The 17,031-nt window shown below is 45.1% G+C and overlaps 2 protein-coding genes across 2 annotated transcripts; one reads left to right on the forward strand and one right to left on the reverse strand.

Annotated features, from left to right (window-relative positions):
* Positions 1-543: 543 nt before the first annotated feature.
* Positions 544-10,843, reverse strand: si:dkey-98f17.5 (uncharacterized protein LOC569123 homolog). The gene is made up of 12 exons (XM_067231353.1): positions 10,729-10,843; positions 9,784-9,895; positions 9,499-9,592; positions 8,368-8,422; positions 5,194-5,334; positions 4,525-4,685; positions 4,044-4,142; positions 3,080-3,225; positions 2,691-2,862; positions 2,304-2,416; positions 2,110-2,197; positions 544-1,835 (listed from the first exon to the last, which is right to left on the reverse strand). Exons 1-12 carry the CDS (start codon positions 10,841-10,843, stop codon positions 1,782-1,784), a joined length of 1,350 nt encoding a protein of 449 aa, XP_067087454.1. The 3' UTR covers positions 544-1,781.
* A 1,113-nt stretch (positions 10,844-11,956) lies between these two features.
* LOC136937958 (solute carrier family 2, facilitated glucose transporter member 11-like) lies at positions 11,957-16,637 on the forward strand. Its single transcript, XM_067231134.1, has 12 exons — positions 11,957-12,068; positions 12,998-13,096; positions 13,552-13,712; positions 13,803-13,927; positions 14,035-14,164; positions 14,281-14,429; positions 14,848-15,035; positions 15,216-15,326; positions 15,496-15,597; positions 15,746-15,821; positions 15,926-16,053; positions 16,311-16,637. The coding sequence occupies exons 1-12, from the start codon at positions 12,030-12,032 to the stop codon at positions 16,503-16,505; spliced, it is 1,503 nt and encodes a 500-aa protein (XP_067087235.1). The 5' UTR covers positions 11,957-12,029; the 3' UTR covers positions 16,506-16,637.
* Positions 16,638-17,031: the final 394 nt, after the last annotated feature.

A 17,031-nucleotide genomic window follows, 5' to 3' on the forward strand; every position in this document is an offset into this window, starting at 1 on the left:
TTGCGCACTAGAATAGAAGTATTTTCTAACCAAATTAAAACAGCCATTATTTTAAATAAGATGCAATAGTTGCTGAAAAGTTATTTTTGGTAGTTTGGTAGGAATAAGCTAATATGGATGTTCTTTGTTACTAAACTCAGGAAACTGAGCTTGGAGGCCCTGTTATACTGGAGATGGTCCTGTTGCGTAAAAACAAAACAAAATATTTGTTTTTATTATAACAAATAGGAATGATCTGTTTTGTGATCTATCATTGTCGTTCAAAATCTGCTTTTAATACTTTTAGGGGTGTAGTGAAGGAACTTTCCCATTGTCGTATTTTTAATAAGTTGAAGATTCCAAAATACTTGAGCCCTGAGGTAGACAAAATACAACACTTTAACCAACATTTTGAAAAGCATATTCTTCAAACTGAAAAGCTTGGAATGGTATTTTTATAACAAAACTTTGAAATAAAAATCTTCAACAATGGGTTCTTTACTGCTTTGAACTTGTTTGTGAATTAAAATGGACTTGGATTGGGAATGATTCAATTATGCACTTTATTAGTATGACATTTTAAATAAATGCCTCATGCGTGAGGTATTGCGATTATGACATTCACAGATTCTTAGAGGAAGACATTTGATGAGAAATTGTAAAAACACTTTTTGAAAAGAACAAAAAAGTCACTTTGTTGATAATTTAAAGATAAACACGCAGGGAACAGCACCATTACATTAACGCCCCCCCCCCCCCCCAACCCTAAACATACCAGGTAGCCCTTTGTACACTTCTATTTTTTTCCACAGAGTAAATGTTTTTTAAGAAGTATTGCAAATATCCCAAAGATATTTCTTAGTGAATAAGTACCCCGAACACACCACTAGAGAGCAATAAATAGATCAGAACACAGAAGTCATTGAAAGCATAACATGGCTGATACTGTTATATTGTCTGGTAGATGAATTGCATCATAACGGTGACAACGCATTTAAAATGAAGACTTCACTACACAAGAAGACAAAAACAGCAGGAAATACACAAGTACATGAAACCTTACAGTTGACAAACAAGCAACAATACTAGTAATAATAGTTTTACTGGCTCTGCGAACCATTCAACAGACAGTCCTGTCTTTCCTGAACACAAATACACTCTCTGTGGAGACGACACCTCCATGTTTCTACCAGCAGAGACAGCTGTCCCTCTGGAGACTAATGTGACTGGCTTCTCAGAATATAACTGGCAATATTTAAATCTTGGAAAACTACTACAAATAAACGATGTGGTTACTGATCTCATCCAAGGAACAAATCCTATTTATAGAAAAAGTTTTCTATATATGGCAGTGCTTTCTAATATGAAATCCTTTTGTAGCAGTAAAATACCAAAGGACGTACACTCAACAATGGTATGATAAGATATAAAAAGACTGTTGGAAAATATGGAAGTTTGTTTATAAGTCACTAGGAAAGCTTGAATTTATATGTAAACAGCTCCATACTTCCAGATCCAAATATTACACACATCACAAGATACACAACAATAATCACAAATTCACCTCTGTCATCGGTAATTACAATCACATTTTCCCCTAAGGCACTTCACAGACTCTGAATTAATGCTTATTTTAAGTATGTCTTCTCATTTAGAAATACAATCCAAATCAATCACATAAAACTACCAGGTATGGTCCAGTTACGTTTTTAAAATTATCAAAGAGCACCCTTGGCATTAGAATCCTCTGGAGTGTCGCCACGGCAACACACAAGACGGCATGACATCTCAGTGTCAGCTCATCAGAAGTCATATTCAGCTGCACATTGCTGGAGGTATTCTTCATATAGTCTCCCCTGTTAAGAAAGATGAAATGATGACATGGGGAAACACATTTGGGCATGTATACACACTATATATATCTAAGTGGTAGAGAATTTGACCGCAGGTAAAGGGGTCACAGGTTCAAATACCCCCCCGTACATTGCTTTGGACAATGGCGTTGACTAAATGAATACATTATTATTATTTCAAGGTTAATACATAAACCTAACTGATGTGTAACGTACAGATTCCTACTTTGTCTGTTCCTCAAGAACAATCTAGAATCAGATTAGAGGTCTTTCTCACCTTCTTGGCTTTGACGACATCCTGGACATAATCTGTGTACTCAGCCAGGGTTCTCTTCTCCTTCTTCGTGAGAGTCCTAGTCCTTTGGCTGGGGCACAATCACAAGATTGTGAGTGTGTGGGCTTGTGTGTGTGGGTGTGACAGTGTGCGAGGGAAAGAGGGAGGGACAGTGTTTGGGGACTAGCTCTGTTTACCGTGCAAAATACTTGGCCAGCCATATCAGGATGTAGCAGAAAACACCAAAGAGGATCACAAACAGTATTTGTCCATCTTCTGGAATCCAGTCCCACAGATACACGACAACTCCCTGGTGACGCAAGCACGAAATCGTCAGTTACATAAACAAAGAGAAAATAACAAGTAGGGAGGTTACCTTAGCATTGCCGTCTTCCATACACGTAGCAATGTTAACTCATTCCACCCGATGTTAACATGCTCTCATGTTCAACAGTTGTACCTAACATCTAAACATCCTCCAGTTTCCTGCAGACCACTGAGGGTGTGCAGCAGTTCCCCCAGCAGAGCTAACACAGCTGAGAGGGGGGGGAGTGGAGTCAGAGGTCATGGGTGTCCCTCCGTACCGTGACGAGGGAGAGGGTGCGGGCGGTGCCCTCCCCCAGTAGCTCATCCAGCTCGCCCTGGGGGAAGGTGCTGAGCAGGAAGCTGAGGATGAAGAGGAAGGGGAGGAAGACGCCCACAGCCCCACACAGGAAGGAGTGGAGGCGGGTGCTGTGATTGGAGCTCGCCGTGGCCCTGCGGACAGAGAGACAGACGGGAACAGGAAGAGGATGGATGTGGTGCATTGTGGGACTGAGGCAAATGGCAAGGTATCTGTAGGAACACACATTACCTACAATAAACCATTAGCTATGAATATGATTTTTTCATATATTAAACTGAAGCTTGATCAAATAACTAAGCTTCCACAGGTTCATCAAGACATTGAAGGTGGCCAAACTGGACTCCCTACCTGTCCTGGACCAGTTTAGTGGTGATAGTGGAGCTGATGAGGTCACAGTCCTTCTCCAGCTGGTTCAGGGTCTTCTGGACCGCCTGGTTGATGGTCTTCTCAATCGTCTCACACACGACGTCAATCTGGTTCACACAGCGACTAGGCTGGGCGGCAGCAGAACCAACAAGGCGAGGATGAGCGATGTTGTGTACGGTAAGACTTTCTAACGAGTTCCTCAAACACTGTCTCAAATACCGTAATTAGTTTTTTATTACCGCTATAGCAATTATTAGTTGGGTCTTGAAGTATGTTGCTACAGAATGAACATGTTTTTACATATGACATACATCCCATGTATATGACTGTGGAGTGCGGAAAGACCAGAAAGTTCCGTTGTACAAGCGGAGGAGACAAAGACTGACAGCCTCTGAAGGCAGCGAGGCCTCCATCAGCCAGGGAGAGTGACTGGTAGCGAGGCAGAGGCCTCACCCCAGCCCCCAGCTGAGCCCTGGAGCACAGGGGGGGAGGAGGCATAAGTCAGGCCTGGGGCTGTCACTGTCAGTCTTGGCTGATCAAGTTCCCTGCTTTATAACCCCTGCACCCCACCCCCACCCCCGCACGTCCCGGAGACAAGAGTGTAACTCTCTCTGCCGTGTCAAGAAGAGTGTAACTCTCTCTCTGCATCCGATTGGTGCTGGTGGTTCCCCATCCAGACAGGCCACGAGAGGGAGAATCTACGTTCACGAGCAATCAATGGCTGCTCGATATCAGAGAGGGTCGGAGGTCGTAAATCCAGACCTCGTTCAACAGCTCTGTCTCAGCTGGAGAGACCTATTACAGAGAACACACTGAGGAGGAACGGTCTAGAAAAGCCTCATGGTCTCTAGACGTCTGGTGTACATGCAATGGAAGCATACCAGCTCTAAATGTGGAGTTCCCAACGTGAGAGAGCTGTGGATCGATTGGTCATGCCTGATCTCACCTTCTGTGGGTTGGGGATGTATATGGTGGGCATGTCGAAACCACACTTGTTGAGGCCCGGTCGTCGACACAGCTCCTGAACGATCTGCATCATCACACGCTGTGGAGGAGAGAGACAGGAGTCAAGTCGGGAAGAACAGACATGTCTAATCTGTTGGAGACGACGGTGCAAATTCGATTCCTGTCCGTGCAAAATGACGTTGTGTCCTCGGGCAAGGCACTTCACCCTACTTGCCTCAGGGGAATGTCCCTGTACTTACTGTAAGTCGCTCTGGATAAGAGCGTCTGCTAAATGACTAAATGTAAATGTAATGTAACTTCAGATCAAGAGGTAGCAGGTTCAATTCCCTTGCTCTCCATGTTGCCTTTAGGTAAAAGCATCTGCAAAATGAAGACTTTTATTCATCATCGTCATCATTGACCTCTAGATGGACGCCTGTTTTCACCAGACGCTGGCTTCCATAAGGACAGATCATGCTGACCTGTCTGTCTGTCTCCTTGCCCGCCTCGTCTGCCTTGCTGAGGTAGAAGTGCAGCTTGTCTCCACACTGCTCGCTCAGGTTCTCCACGATGTTGAGGGTGCGTTTGCACAGCGCCTGGCCCATGGGGTCGAAGAACACGAAGACAAGGTCCGCCTGTTCGCCTACGGAGAGACAAAGGAAGGCGTTGAGGCGGCTTGGATTGACGTGCCTCCACTAACAAGGCTGTGGAGCCACACACTGACAGTTAATCACCCCCAAAAGGGGTCTGGATTAGGGGGTACTGTAACAAGGAGCCCAGCCTACTATGCAGTGGTGGTGCAGTGCAGTCCTTCCTCCAGCCACACTAAAACCTCCTGACACACAGCCATTAATTTATGTCCAATGTAGTGGACCTTGGTTTTGGTCTAGTAACTACACTGCCCTTGGTATGGTCGTTTTTTTTTTTGTCCAATTGAGAGAACATCCTGGGCTTTCTAATGTCGCAAATGAGAATGACCTCAGGATTAGCTGTGTCATTCTGATTAGTTTACTAAATACATCGAATTAGTTAATCCGATTTAAGAAGAATTACAATAGCAAATCAGCAAACTATCTGTTACAACATTTTAAAATCTTCTTCTTTTTTTTCCTGGTTTCATAAGGATAGCCAGGCCAGATCCATTGTCTTACCAAACGAGGTGATGGCCCTGTTGACGTCGAAGGGGTAGATCATGTCTCCGTCCACCAGACCCGGCGTGTCCACAAACGTCACCAGGCTGAACTTCTTCTGCTTGGAGGTGGAGATCTCGGCTGACAGGTAGTCAGTGACACCTGCAAAAACCACACACACACTGTGTGTGTGTACGTGCTGTCTGGAGGGGCACAGGGGACGGCCCCGGAGATGAACGAGGTGTGGGGGTACGAAGGAATCCTGCCAGTCCCAATGGGGCTTATATTTGTTAGCGGGAGCTGCAGTGCGGTCGATACCTGGAAAGCTAGAGAGCGACGAGACCAGGAGCCAGATCAACTTTTCCAAGTACCGCACATCTCTGAATTTGTTCTGTATTGCCAGAAACCGCCTGCTTTGGATTGTTTTGCGTAGTCACTGTACCTGAGATTCTGACAGCCCATTTCCCTAAATTAAGTTATCTTAAGACTGCTGTCGAACTGTAATAACCTGAGGCAAACAGCCACGTCGCAAAAGGGAGAGAACAAAAAAAAAATCCTGATGACACAATGAGTCGAAACTGTCGGATTTTAAGTTCTCTCCATTCGCACGGCAGAGAAATCGGTTGTCATGGTTACCCACAACAGCTCTTCAACTGGCAGCTTTACGGAGAGGAGCGGGACATAAAGCTAGCCAGTGAAGAACGACTGTGAAGCAACGCACAGTAGCCTCACGTTAGTCAGCAAACGTTGGGAGCGAGACTGCAACGCCTACACACACACACACACACACACATAGCCACCTCCCTCCAAGTCAGCAGCAGAACCGGATGGCTGTAGAGGGACCCTCCCTCCTTTCTTCACTCCTTCCCTCCCTGCCTCCCTCCCTCCCTACCCTCTGTCCCACCTCATCCTCCCCTCCCTCTATCCCACCTCCCTCCCCTCCATCCCTCCTCATCCTCCCTCCCCTCCATCACTCCTCATCCTCCCTCCCCTTCCTCCCTCCCTCCCTCTATCCCACCTCCCTCCCCTCCATCCCTCCTCATCCTCCCTCTCTCCCTCCCTCCCAGGGTCTGGTGATGACACTGGGGCTTTCTCCTAGCAGGCAGCAGGTGCTACCAGCCAACACAGATCAGACCCTTGTGCTGCTACTCCCGCCGTGGACATTAGCATCCCCCCACGGCCCCTCCTCCATCCACCCGGCCTCAACCCCCCACCCCCCCCAACCCAGCGTCCCCGACAGCCTCGCACGTACAGGCCCTCGCCGCCGCAAGACACGCCCCGGTCACACGGCTAAACGGCGAGCCGGGGACAGCTTAACGGCAAGATGGAAACGTCCTAACCCCCGACGAGGGTCACTGAGCTACGGTTCCCCTTCCTGGAGTGTTCAGACCGGGTCCTGTGCACTCCAACGAAGACTGCCAGGACCTTGAGGATTGTCTTCCTTATGCAAGGGAGGAATCTAGGTAGAGCAGCTCATCTCTATACCATCAGAACCTTAAGTGAATGAAACCACGTAAGCCTCTTTGAGAGGTGAAAAGGTCACGTGAGTGATAGCCCCTCCCGATTGGCCGTGACCTCCTCAGCAGGATGGCACTAACGCAGGGAGTGGACCTGGCAGGCCAGACCAGACCAGAGGGCTGCAAATGTGCTGCATCATGCTCTCCTTGAGGGGGATGTTGACCCGTGGAGCGCAGTGAAGCAGACCCAAGCAAGCACCACTGATTTGTTTTTTTTCTTTCACAGACGTTTCAAAACCCTTCCCCATTGTTGCCTCTTCTCTAAATTATTCAACGCCAGGATGGATTCTTCATCAGCTGTGTAAATGTTCGGCTTAACAGGGTGACGAGAGGCTTCAGCTAGTCACATTTGACATGCTAATTTTTTTTTTACTGCTTGAGGGGCAATACAACAGATCAGTGTGACACGACATTGACGACGCCTATGCTGGTAACAGACAGCAAATAACGTTGAGCAATAGAACGATATCAAAGGATTTTGATGAGTCATGCTCAGGCGCCATGACATGCGAGCGTTATGTATGTAGAGAGGGAGAGCGAGAGAGAAACGGAGGAAAAAACAGAACGAAAGATAGTGAGAGAGAGAGAGACGGACAAAGAGAAGGTGAGAAACAGAGAGAAAAAAGAGACAGAAAAGAAGGTAGAGAGAGAGACAGAGAGAGAGACAGAGAGAGATACAGAGAGAGACAGAGAGAGAGAGAGAGAGAGAGCATGGTGGCGTGGGTGTTGTCCCAGGGGGAACAGCTCCCAGCCTCGACCCCAGGGGTCACGTGTCACCGGGCGCGGCCTCGCTAGCGGCTCGCTACACGTCTCAGCGGCTCCTCAGGACTCCACACCGCACTGCCGTTGACGGGGCGACTCGCGTGCTCCGCACCCGCTGCCCTCCCGGTCTGCAAGTCTTCCTGTCCCAGAGGAACCCCTCTGACGGCCCCGCCCAGACATGCCTCCCCTGACCCCCCACACATCCTCACCATGCAGGTCCCCCCCTGCACCAGCACCAAGCCCTCAAAGCATACCTGGCCAGCGCCGTAAAAACAAGCGACACATCGTGCTTTTACAGGTCTGAGGACACACACAAAGATACGCGCAGTGGGAGAGAGCTTAGGGAGAGCGTCTGCTCACTCGTTCACACTCGAGGTTCCTGCGAAGACGCAGGAACACTGAGAGCTGATTTCCAATGAAGTGATAAAGCTTGATAGGCTATGACTCACGGAGAGGCGTTAGTCATCCAGATGAAGCACCTAAGCTCTGCTCTACCTCCAAACACACAGACAGGAAGCTGTGGAGACCAAGGATCTGTGTCACAAGCTGAGATCTTTTAAAGGACATTCCACCCCAGGCACAGTGGATTCAATAAACGGGGAATTTATGCATGACTACTTTTTTTTTTCAATTTCATTTGATTTGAAATTAAATTTCAGCAACATCTTATTTAATCTCAGTGAGAATTCCTAGTAAATTGACCAAATAGTGGCATCGACCAAATTATGCATTTTGGTAACCTATGTTGAAGTGGCAGGTGAGCAAAGTTCAGACATCTCTCAAACTCTTCACAAAAACACACAGAACTGTCAAAAAAGGGTGCAGGTTAGATGCCAAATACGACTCTGCTTACAAACAACCGTATCACTTTGCAGATTCCCAGACAAGGAACCCGAAGACGGGATCTGAGCCCTACCTTTAAACTCAAGGAGCGGTCGGAAGTGAGGGTAGAGATGGAGCGTGGCATTGCCCTGCAGAAGAGAGAAGAGAGATTAACAAGGAGAAAAAAACTGTCAGAAAACGACTACGTGTTGCCTGGACGAGACCAGCCGGTCCGCCTGGGCGGCTGGTCCTCTGGTCCTCTCCCCCCAGCTCGCTCGCTCGCTCTCAGCGCCCAGGGGCTTTGCTGCGTCTCCCAGCAGCTGACAGCGCCTGCTTTAAGCCCTGCCTGTATATAGCAGATAATCCTTCCACTCCGGTTGTCCTGAGTAATTATATTATGTATCTTCATCTCCCTTCACCGCAGTAGGACAGAGGGAGAATGAAAAGAGAGAGAGAGAGACGGAGAGAACGAGAGAGCTTGTTCCTCTGCCTGGATTGTTCTGCAAAGCGGACTCCTCCCCCCCCCCCTCCCCCCCCCCCTCCCTCCACACACCCACACACTCTCCCCTGTGCCAGTGCAGCCCAGCCCAGTGTGTGTATGCGTGCAGCAGCAGCAGACAGAGTCATCACCACTCGGCGAGACTGCCTCGAGCGCACACGCACACACACACGATTCTCACAGCATTGTCATTCTACTGTGGCCCAAAGTGGGTGCTTTGTACAGTTAAAGTCACACTACTGACATTTCTAGCTTACTTGAATATTGAATACTGATGACTAAGACACATGAAGTAGCATTGCTACAGCGGCTACCAGAACCATAATGAACATGATGGCATATCATCCTAGACGCATTGGTAATCATTCATTTTTATCAAAACTATTATTATTCAAGTCAGAATCACATTTCTTAAGTGTTTCACAGGGCTTGGGATGATGATGATACTGATACCAGGGTGAAGACAACAGCATGGTGGACATCTTCTCTCTCGGGGAGTCAGATGGCTGAGCGGTTAGGGAATCGGGCTATTAATCAGTAGGTTGCACGGTTCGATTCCTGGCCGTGCAAAATGACGTTGTGTCCTTGGGCAAGGCACTTCGCCCTACTTTCCTCAGGGGGAATGTCCCTGTACTTACTGTAAGTCGCTCTGGATAAGAGCGTCTGCTAAATGACTAAATGTAATGTCTCTGGGATAGTGTCAACCGTGGGGCTGTATCAACCTACCGTCAGCGATTCTCTTTTCCGACCACTTGTGATGAAGGTGAACCCCTGGGTTTCGATCGCCACTCCTGTTTTCTGGATGTGCTCTTCCACGTACCTGGGACGCACAACCATGTGACACAGTTCAGCGAATGGGGTCTAAGTATTACTGTTCTCTGTTATCTATGTGTTTGTTCTCCTGTCACTCAAGAGTATCGTGTTTTAAGAGAGTGTAGACTCTCTCTCACTCCAGCCTGCCATGAGCAGAGCTGGGGCGTTTTAAGAGAAGGTATAGTATGTGTTTCTTACCAGTTAATAAAGGAGCTTTTTCCAGCAGAGTGATTCCCCATAATCATCACGATGATCTTCTTACGTGGAGGAAGAATTCGGACTCCCAAGCCACTTGCTATCTTTACTAGTCCTGAAAACACACAAACGAGAAGGTTTATCAGCTGGATGATGTAGGTACACATTGCCAGTTCAAACACATTCACTGTAACGTTCATCATTATCGAAAGGAAAGCAAACCCTAAACGACTAAACACTGGATATACTGAAAGTAATGTAATTTGACCGAATGGTCAGAGTGCTAGTACTACACATGTTCCTTGATAGGCCTTTGCCATACACTAAATGCTCTTGTCTGCATTTGAACTATCTGATTAGGACACTATACATAGCGGGTCAAAAGGCTGCACTCTGCTACCGCATTGGCTTTAGAGGGATTTAGGCAAAATTTGTTTCCACTCAAGGTGATCCAATCAACTACAAATAACAAGGTAATCTGTTATAATTCCACATTCTTTCACTCAACACTCGTTTTACGAGCCAAGGGCAACATGCCGAGCGAATACAGTCTTAGCATGTCTAGAACTGTCCAAGATAACATCCAAGACGAAATGTATGCACATTTGTTTTTAAAGTTATGCATATTGTATACCAGCCTTATGGAGCTACACACACTTGACAGCTTTATAGCATGGGCGCATACGTTTGGCCATGGTCATACATTTTATGGATACTGTAGGTAGATATTCAGAGCTGGGGGATCTGATCTCTTAGCATTTCCAGCCTTCTGTCAGCGACTGACTGATGACGCCAGTTTGATCATGTTTGTTGATATTATTTGTATAATTTAGGAAGAAGCAACATGTCCCTGGATACTCTGTTGCATTACATAACTTCAAGACTTTTTGCATGAGTAGGCTATCTATACATGTCAATTTCGTTTAGGCTTTGTTTGAACTTATTTACCGTTTTCGTTGTCGATATATAAACTGTGGCATTCTTTCAAAATTCGCTCACTGGGAGTTAAAATCGCCGATTCCAAAGGGTTTGCAACCGAACGAGGTTTTCTACCTCCCGACATTGTGACAGTAGCGATAACTTCTTTGCCTACACCGCTTTCGACCCTCGAGTAGGGGGAACACTTAGGGTGTTACACACGTGTCCACAACGGCTCAATGTGGTCCTATACCGCCCCCTTATGGCAAAACGTACGCAGTCAAGAAACGGGCTTTGCTTCAGTCTTGTGGAAGACCAACCTTGTGGAAGACCAATCGGTCTGAAGCAACCCGGTCTCATCCCAACTCGTCAAATATTGAGACCGGGTTGGGAAGACTATAAGGGGCCGTTTCGAAAATAATTCAGACTGTCCTTACACAAACACTTATGAAACACATACACATATGAAACGTTCACCCACATTCATACTACTAAATGCTCACATCCATATATGTGAAATGCTCGCATCGACACATATGAAACGCAACACAGTGTGAAAATGCATTTCTTGGCCAGACACAATACCGCCCTGCCCTGAAATGCACCCCCATGTAATTTCTGTTCTGAATATCCCAGCATCAAATGAGTCTTACTGTACAATGAGGGGACTAGTATGAGTAACCAGAGTAAGTGTCATGCATGTGGCACTTTCCTAGTCAGTGAGCAGGGGGTGCATTTCTTGGCAAGGCACAATACAGCCATGGGTTTGGAATGGACCTGTTAAAACACGTGTTTTAAAGTACTGTTTTAAAATGTCTTTCTAATAAATGTATAAATATTAGGCTACAATAGTGTTGGATGTTATTGTTGTAAAATCTTAGGCCTGTTCAAGGTATCCATCTAAGTGACCTGTGGAATGATTGGGCTGCAGGCTAGGAAGAGGATTATAAGCTTTGGTGGTCACTTGACTTCAGAAACAATGAGGTCTTTATACACATTTAGGATTATATGAAGGGTTATATTATGGTATAATGTTTATGGTTAAATAAGTTCCAACTTTATGTAATTTGGGAGGTAAACATGATGTAGGCTTCTCATAGTTACCATACACAGTTTTTAGTTTGTATCAGGCTGGTGGAATGCTGTTTTCAAAGTTTACTGGACGCCCCACGGTGTTGAATTGAAACATCTTACGGTAAGTCACGCCTTACAAATTCCCTATTAGGTCAAATCGTTCTGCTACCAGATAATTGGAATCCAGAATCAGACTGCTGTAATGCCATTTGATTAAATGTGTGTTGTATATTTTCTTTCAATGATCAACTTTTAAAATGAACAGAAATGAAGAGTCAACAGAATCACAGAAAGAGGTAGGCTGATGTTTTTTATTTAATCATCAACAGGTTTCAACCTTTTCCCCAAGTTATCTAAGATTATTTCCGCACAAAATTGATTAGATGCATCCACAGTAAAAGACATTTCTGCACATGTCTTTTCAGTAGGCAACTAGAGCTGTACTGTGCTTCCGTGAAGGAGGAAAAAAACTATGGAAATGTAATTGTTTATGCTTTAGAAGGGACAACTCATCAATTGTATCATGTTCACTATATTAATGGGGAACCTCGTCCAGTTGACGAGACGTTTCCCGCTGAAGGATGAGCACATTGAAAACTTTTGTAACATTTGTAGACCACAACAGAAACGGTAGTGTAGGAAACTGAATTAAAATGACGAGGGATAAAAGAAACGAGGAACATCAGCCTTTACTTAAAGACATAAAAGAAACAAAGGGGACATTTAAGGTAGGTGTAGTTATTAAATAAATACACAATATTCCAGGATCAAAGTTTATTATTATTTGACTAAGTGTCAATGTTGGCGAGACAATAAGGATTGCTATATGGGAGTCAGGTGGCTGAGCGGTGAGGGAATCGGGCTAGTAATCCGAAGGTTGCCAGTTCGATTCCCGGTCATGCAAACTGATGTTGTGTCCTTGGGCAAGGCACTTCACCCTACTTGCCTCTGGGGAATGTCCCTGTACTTACTGTAAGTCGCTCTGGATAAGAGCGTCTGCTAAATGACTAAATGTAAATGTAAATGCTATAGTAATCTTTCCTTATGAAAACAAAATACAAAATCATACATTTTTTAAATGAGAATAGCCTTGTTGTTATTGATAGGTCTGTTCTACGGGCTATAGGCCACATGTTCAGAATATCAGAATAATTCAGTCCACACATGTTTATATATGTGTCCTTTTTAGGCCTATAGAATGCTAAACACGTTATTATTGTTGCAGGTTCCTAACAGATCGCTTCTACTGGCTGTTTGTGCAGCATGTATCGGAGGGACCTTTCAGTATGGTTATAATATTTCAATAATCAATGCTCCCACAAAGGTAAGATGCTTTTTCATATTATAAATTCGTAATTAGATTTCGTAAATTTGTATCTGCCGGCTACTTAAGTTAAGATAATGTTAGTGTTAGTAAATGTCGAACCGTCATTCTGTTTATATATAACGTAACCTTTTTGTATCAACATGTTACACGCCACAAAATTGAAATTATCAGTCCCCACGCAGAACACATAGTCACAGTTTGAGTCTCATGAAGACCCCGAGGTTTATCTGCCAACAAGACTGTAGGTCACACCAGCATTTCTGAATTTACTTTGGTGTTACAAGTGTATCACATTGAACTATGGAGAACACTGTATACTTGCCTTCCTAAAATACATTCGAAGTCTGGGGTTGTTTACATAATGTTATACTAATTAAAATAAATATACATTTCAGTTGTGATCTGTTTTTAAGAGATCTTCAGACTGCTCTGTGATGCTTTTTTCTCTGCAGTCTGTGCAGAATTTCATCAACCAAACGTGGCTGGAACGTTATGACAGTCAGATCTCAGAGCAAGCCCTTACTCTGCTCTGGTCCACCATCGTGTCCATTTTCACTTTAGGAGGATTTGTTGGAGCATCAATTGGTGGAACACTAGCCATTAGATTTGGGAGGTATGTTTTGTTTTTCCTTGTAATAGGTATACAGGCGGTTTTGATCAGTTTATCTGTATGTATTGATGATCTGTGTTCCTTCCCTCTCAGAAAAGGGACACTGCTTTTCAACAACCTGTTTGCCCTGCTGGCGGCTCTGTTCATGGGCCTGAGCTACCCCACTGGAGCGTTTGAACTCCTCATTGTTGGACGTTTCCTCACAGGGCTTAATGCAGGTAAACATCCCACTGGGGAAAACTATTTCGTAAATGTAACATAAGTTCCTGGGATATGATATATATATAGATATGCCTCTTGTGCCATCTTGTCTTCTGATTGGCAGGTATTGGCATATGTACTCAGCCTCTCTACCTGGGGGAAATAGCCCCTAGGGCACTCCGGGGTGCCATGGCGATGGGGACCTCCATATTTATCACTGGGGGGATTCTTACTGGACAGGTGATTGGTCTAAAGTAAGGAAAGACCCATTGCTGACTACGCCTCACAGAGCTTTATAGATATATAGATATATCTACTGTCATCTGTGAAACCTATACATTCTATACTGTGCGATATCTGTGTCCTCCAGAGAACTACTGGGTAAAGAGGAGTACTGGCCCGTCCTGCTGTCCACCACGTGTATCCCAGCATTCCTGCAGCTCCTCATTCTGCCCTGGTTCCCAGAGAGCCCTCGTTACCTGCTCATCGACCAAGGAGATGAACAAGGGTGCAAAAGTGGTACGGCTTCACAGAACTGCCTCCATCTGATGACATCTTATACCGATCTAACAGTTCAGATACGCTTGGAAACCTACAGGTCTATTTTTGTGGCATCTGCATAACTCTTCCTCTTGGCCTGAAGATTGATTTTGCAAGCTGCACATGACAGGAAGTCACCCCCATTTTAGGTCATAAATACCACTGTAAACATCAATTGTGGAATAAGTTCCCCTTCATGTGCCTCTGATTCAAGCCAAGCACATGACTAACAGCAGGTTCACAGCCAGGGCCGGTTTCACAAAGACCATCTTCCTTACATCTCATAGATGAATGCTCAATTTTTTTTGCTAGCTGGATGAATCTGTGAATGCATGAAAAGCTCAACAAATGGAAGACAATGTGATCCCTGTCTGGTGTTTCCTGTGTCTCTCTGCAGCGCTGAAACGACTGCACGGCACCGATAACTTTGACAGCGAGCTGGAGGACATGGAGAGGGAGAGGGTCAGCGCAGGCGGGGTCAAAGCCAGGAAGCCCTGGGAGCTGTTCTCAGACCGCAGCCTCCGGTGGCAGCTTCTCTCCATCATCATCATCAACTGTGCTCAGCAGCTCAACGGCATCAACGCTGTACGGACACCACCCACACCAACTTCCCTCCACCCACAACCACCTCACAGACTCACACGTCAATATTACATTTATACATGGAAATATCAAAGCATTTTCAGGGGCAAATAAACAAACAAATGAAAGTTGCTGATAATTGGATGGTATTCTAAAGGGATGTTGTTTGTCTCTCTGTTGCAGATTTATTTCTATGCAGATTATGTGTTTAGGCAGGCTGGTATTGCAGAGGATAAGATACCGTACACTGTTGTGGGAACGGGTGCCTGTGAGTGCATAACTGCCCTAACTTGTGTAAGTATACCTTTGTCTTTCTACACAGTTCCAGACACGGGAACATTGCTGACATGCCCTCCCTTGGATGTTTGATCTTTTTTTCAGCAAATTCTCTTTTCTCGATCTCAAAATGATGATTATTGATTCATCGACTTGACGGCCATCTTGTGCTGTGTTGTGTTTTTAGGGCCTGCTTATTGAATGCTTGGGAAGGAAAGTGCTCATCATTGGAGGGTACACCCTCATGTCTATCTGGTGCATTCTGTTCACTCTGACCCTCACCTTCCAAGTAAGGCTTTTTATTTTTATAGGATGTTCTATTTTTATCCATCCATCTACAGTATCTATTGAAACAACAAGCATGTGTGATTTGCAGTTGCCTGGAGAGCTTCTACCCCTCTCAGATATTTGATATTCCCTCATCTTTGCCCCCCCAGGATGCTAGTCCATGGGTTCCTTATCTCAGCATGACATGTATCTTTGCTTTCATCCTGAGCTTTGGTTTGGGGCCAGGTAACTGACCAACAGCACCACTGATAGACCACATCACACATCTGAGAGTTAGTCTGACCTAAAGGTGTTTACTCATGTAAGGATTCTTCTTCTTTGTCCTGAAGGCGGCGTGACAAACATCTTGACCACGGAGTTGTTCACTCAGACAACCCGCCCGGCTGCCTACATGATTGGAGGCTCTGTGAACTGGCTGAGTTTCTTCTTCATAGGAATGGTTTTCCCGTTCATTGTGGTAAGTGCTTCCTGTGATTTTAAAGATACTACCAACAAATGTAGTTAATATTCAAAGTTATGTTATGGATGTATATCACATGGTACCACCCCTGTCACCAGTGTTTGTCCCTCTGTAGGTGCGACATATCAGCTCTTTTCCAGAGTGTAGGAGACAGTGTCAATTATACAATTAAAGTAACTCAATGAAGAGATGGTTGCCACAGGGTTGAACAGGCAAGGTCCAGATCTGACGTGTTGACATCTTTCCGTCCACAGACTGGGCTGCGGCAGTACTGTTTCCTAGTGTTTCTGGTCGTTTGTTGCTTGGTGGCAATATACATTTTCCTGGTGGTTCCCGAGACCAAGAACAAAACGTTCTTGGAGATCCATAATGAGTTCCAGTCCAAGAAGAACCCCGGCAAAGCAGACAGTACTGATGCAAAGACAGCACTGATGACCACTCCTCTGTGAAACGCAGCCTCTGTTCATCATTCCACATCTTCCAATGCTATGCATGTCATAACACCTGCTTCCAAAACTGGAATCAAGATTTAACCCATTCTAACTATATAATGTGGGAATGTACAAAGCATTACAATTAATTAGGTGCTATTCTTTATCTTAATATGGTATGAATACTAAATGTTGTTGTTTTTTTTATGAGGAAATACATTTGTTTTACATTAAAATTACAAAAGCAGCTTCTTCGTTTTTTTTTGTTTTTTTTTTAACTGTTAAACGTTTATTTCTGTCTTTTATAGGTTTCAGCTCAGGATTAAATTTGAGACACGTGGCCCAGGTTTTATTTAGAAAAATGTTTCAATATTTCAGTACAGATGGTAAAGTCATTCTTCACTTCAGTAACCCCCCCCCCCCCCCCCTCAATAATCTGTAGGGGTTTTCAGCCACAGTGAAGCATGTGATCATGTTATTAAGAAGAACAACGAAGTAATTCAGCGCCATGAGAGGAGAAACGCAGTAAAACAATCATCAGGCA

Source organism: Osmerus mordax, chromosome 28 (assembly GCF_038355195.1).
Source record: "Osmerus mordax isolate fOsmMor3 chromosome 28, fOsmMor3.pri, whole genome shotgun sequence".
Lineage (NCBI taxonomy): Eukaryota > Metazoa > Chordata > Actinopteri > Osmeriformes > Osmeridae > Osmerus > Osmerus mordax.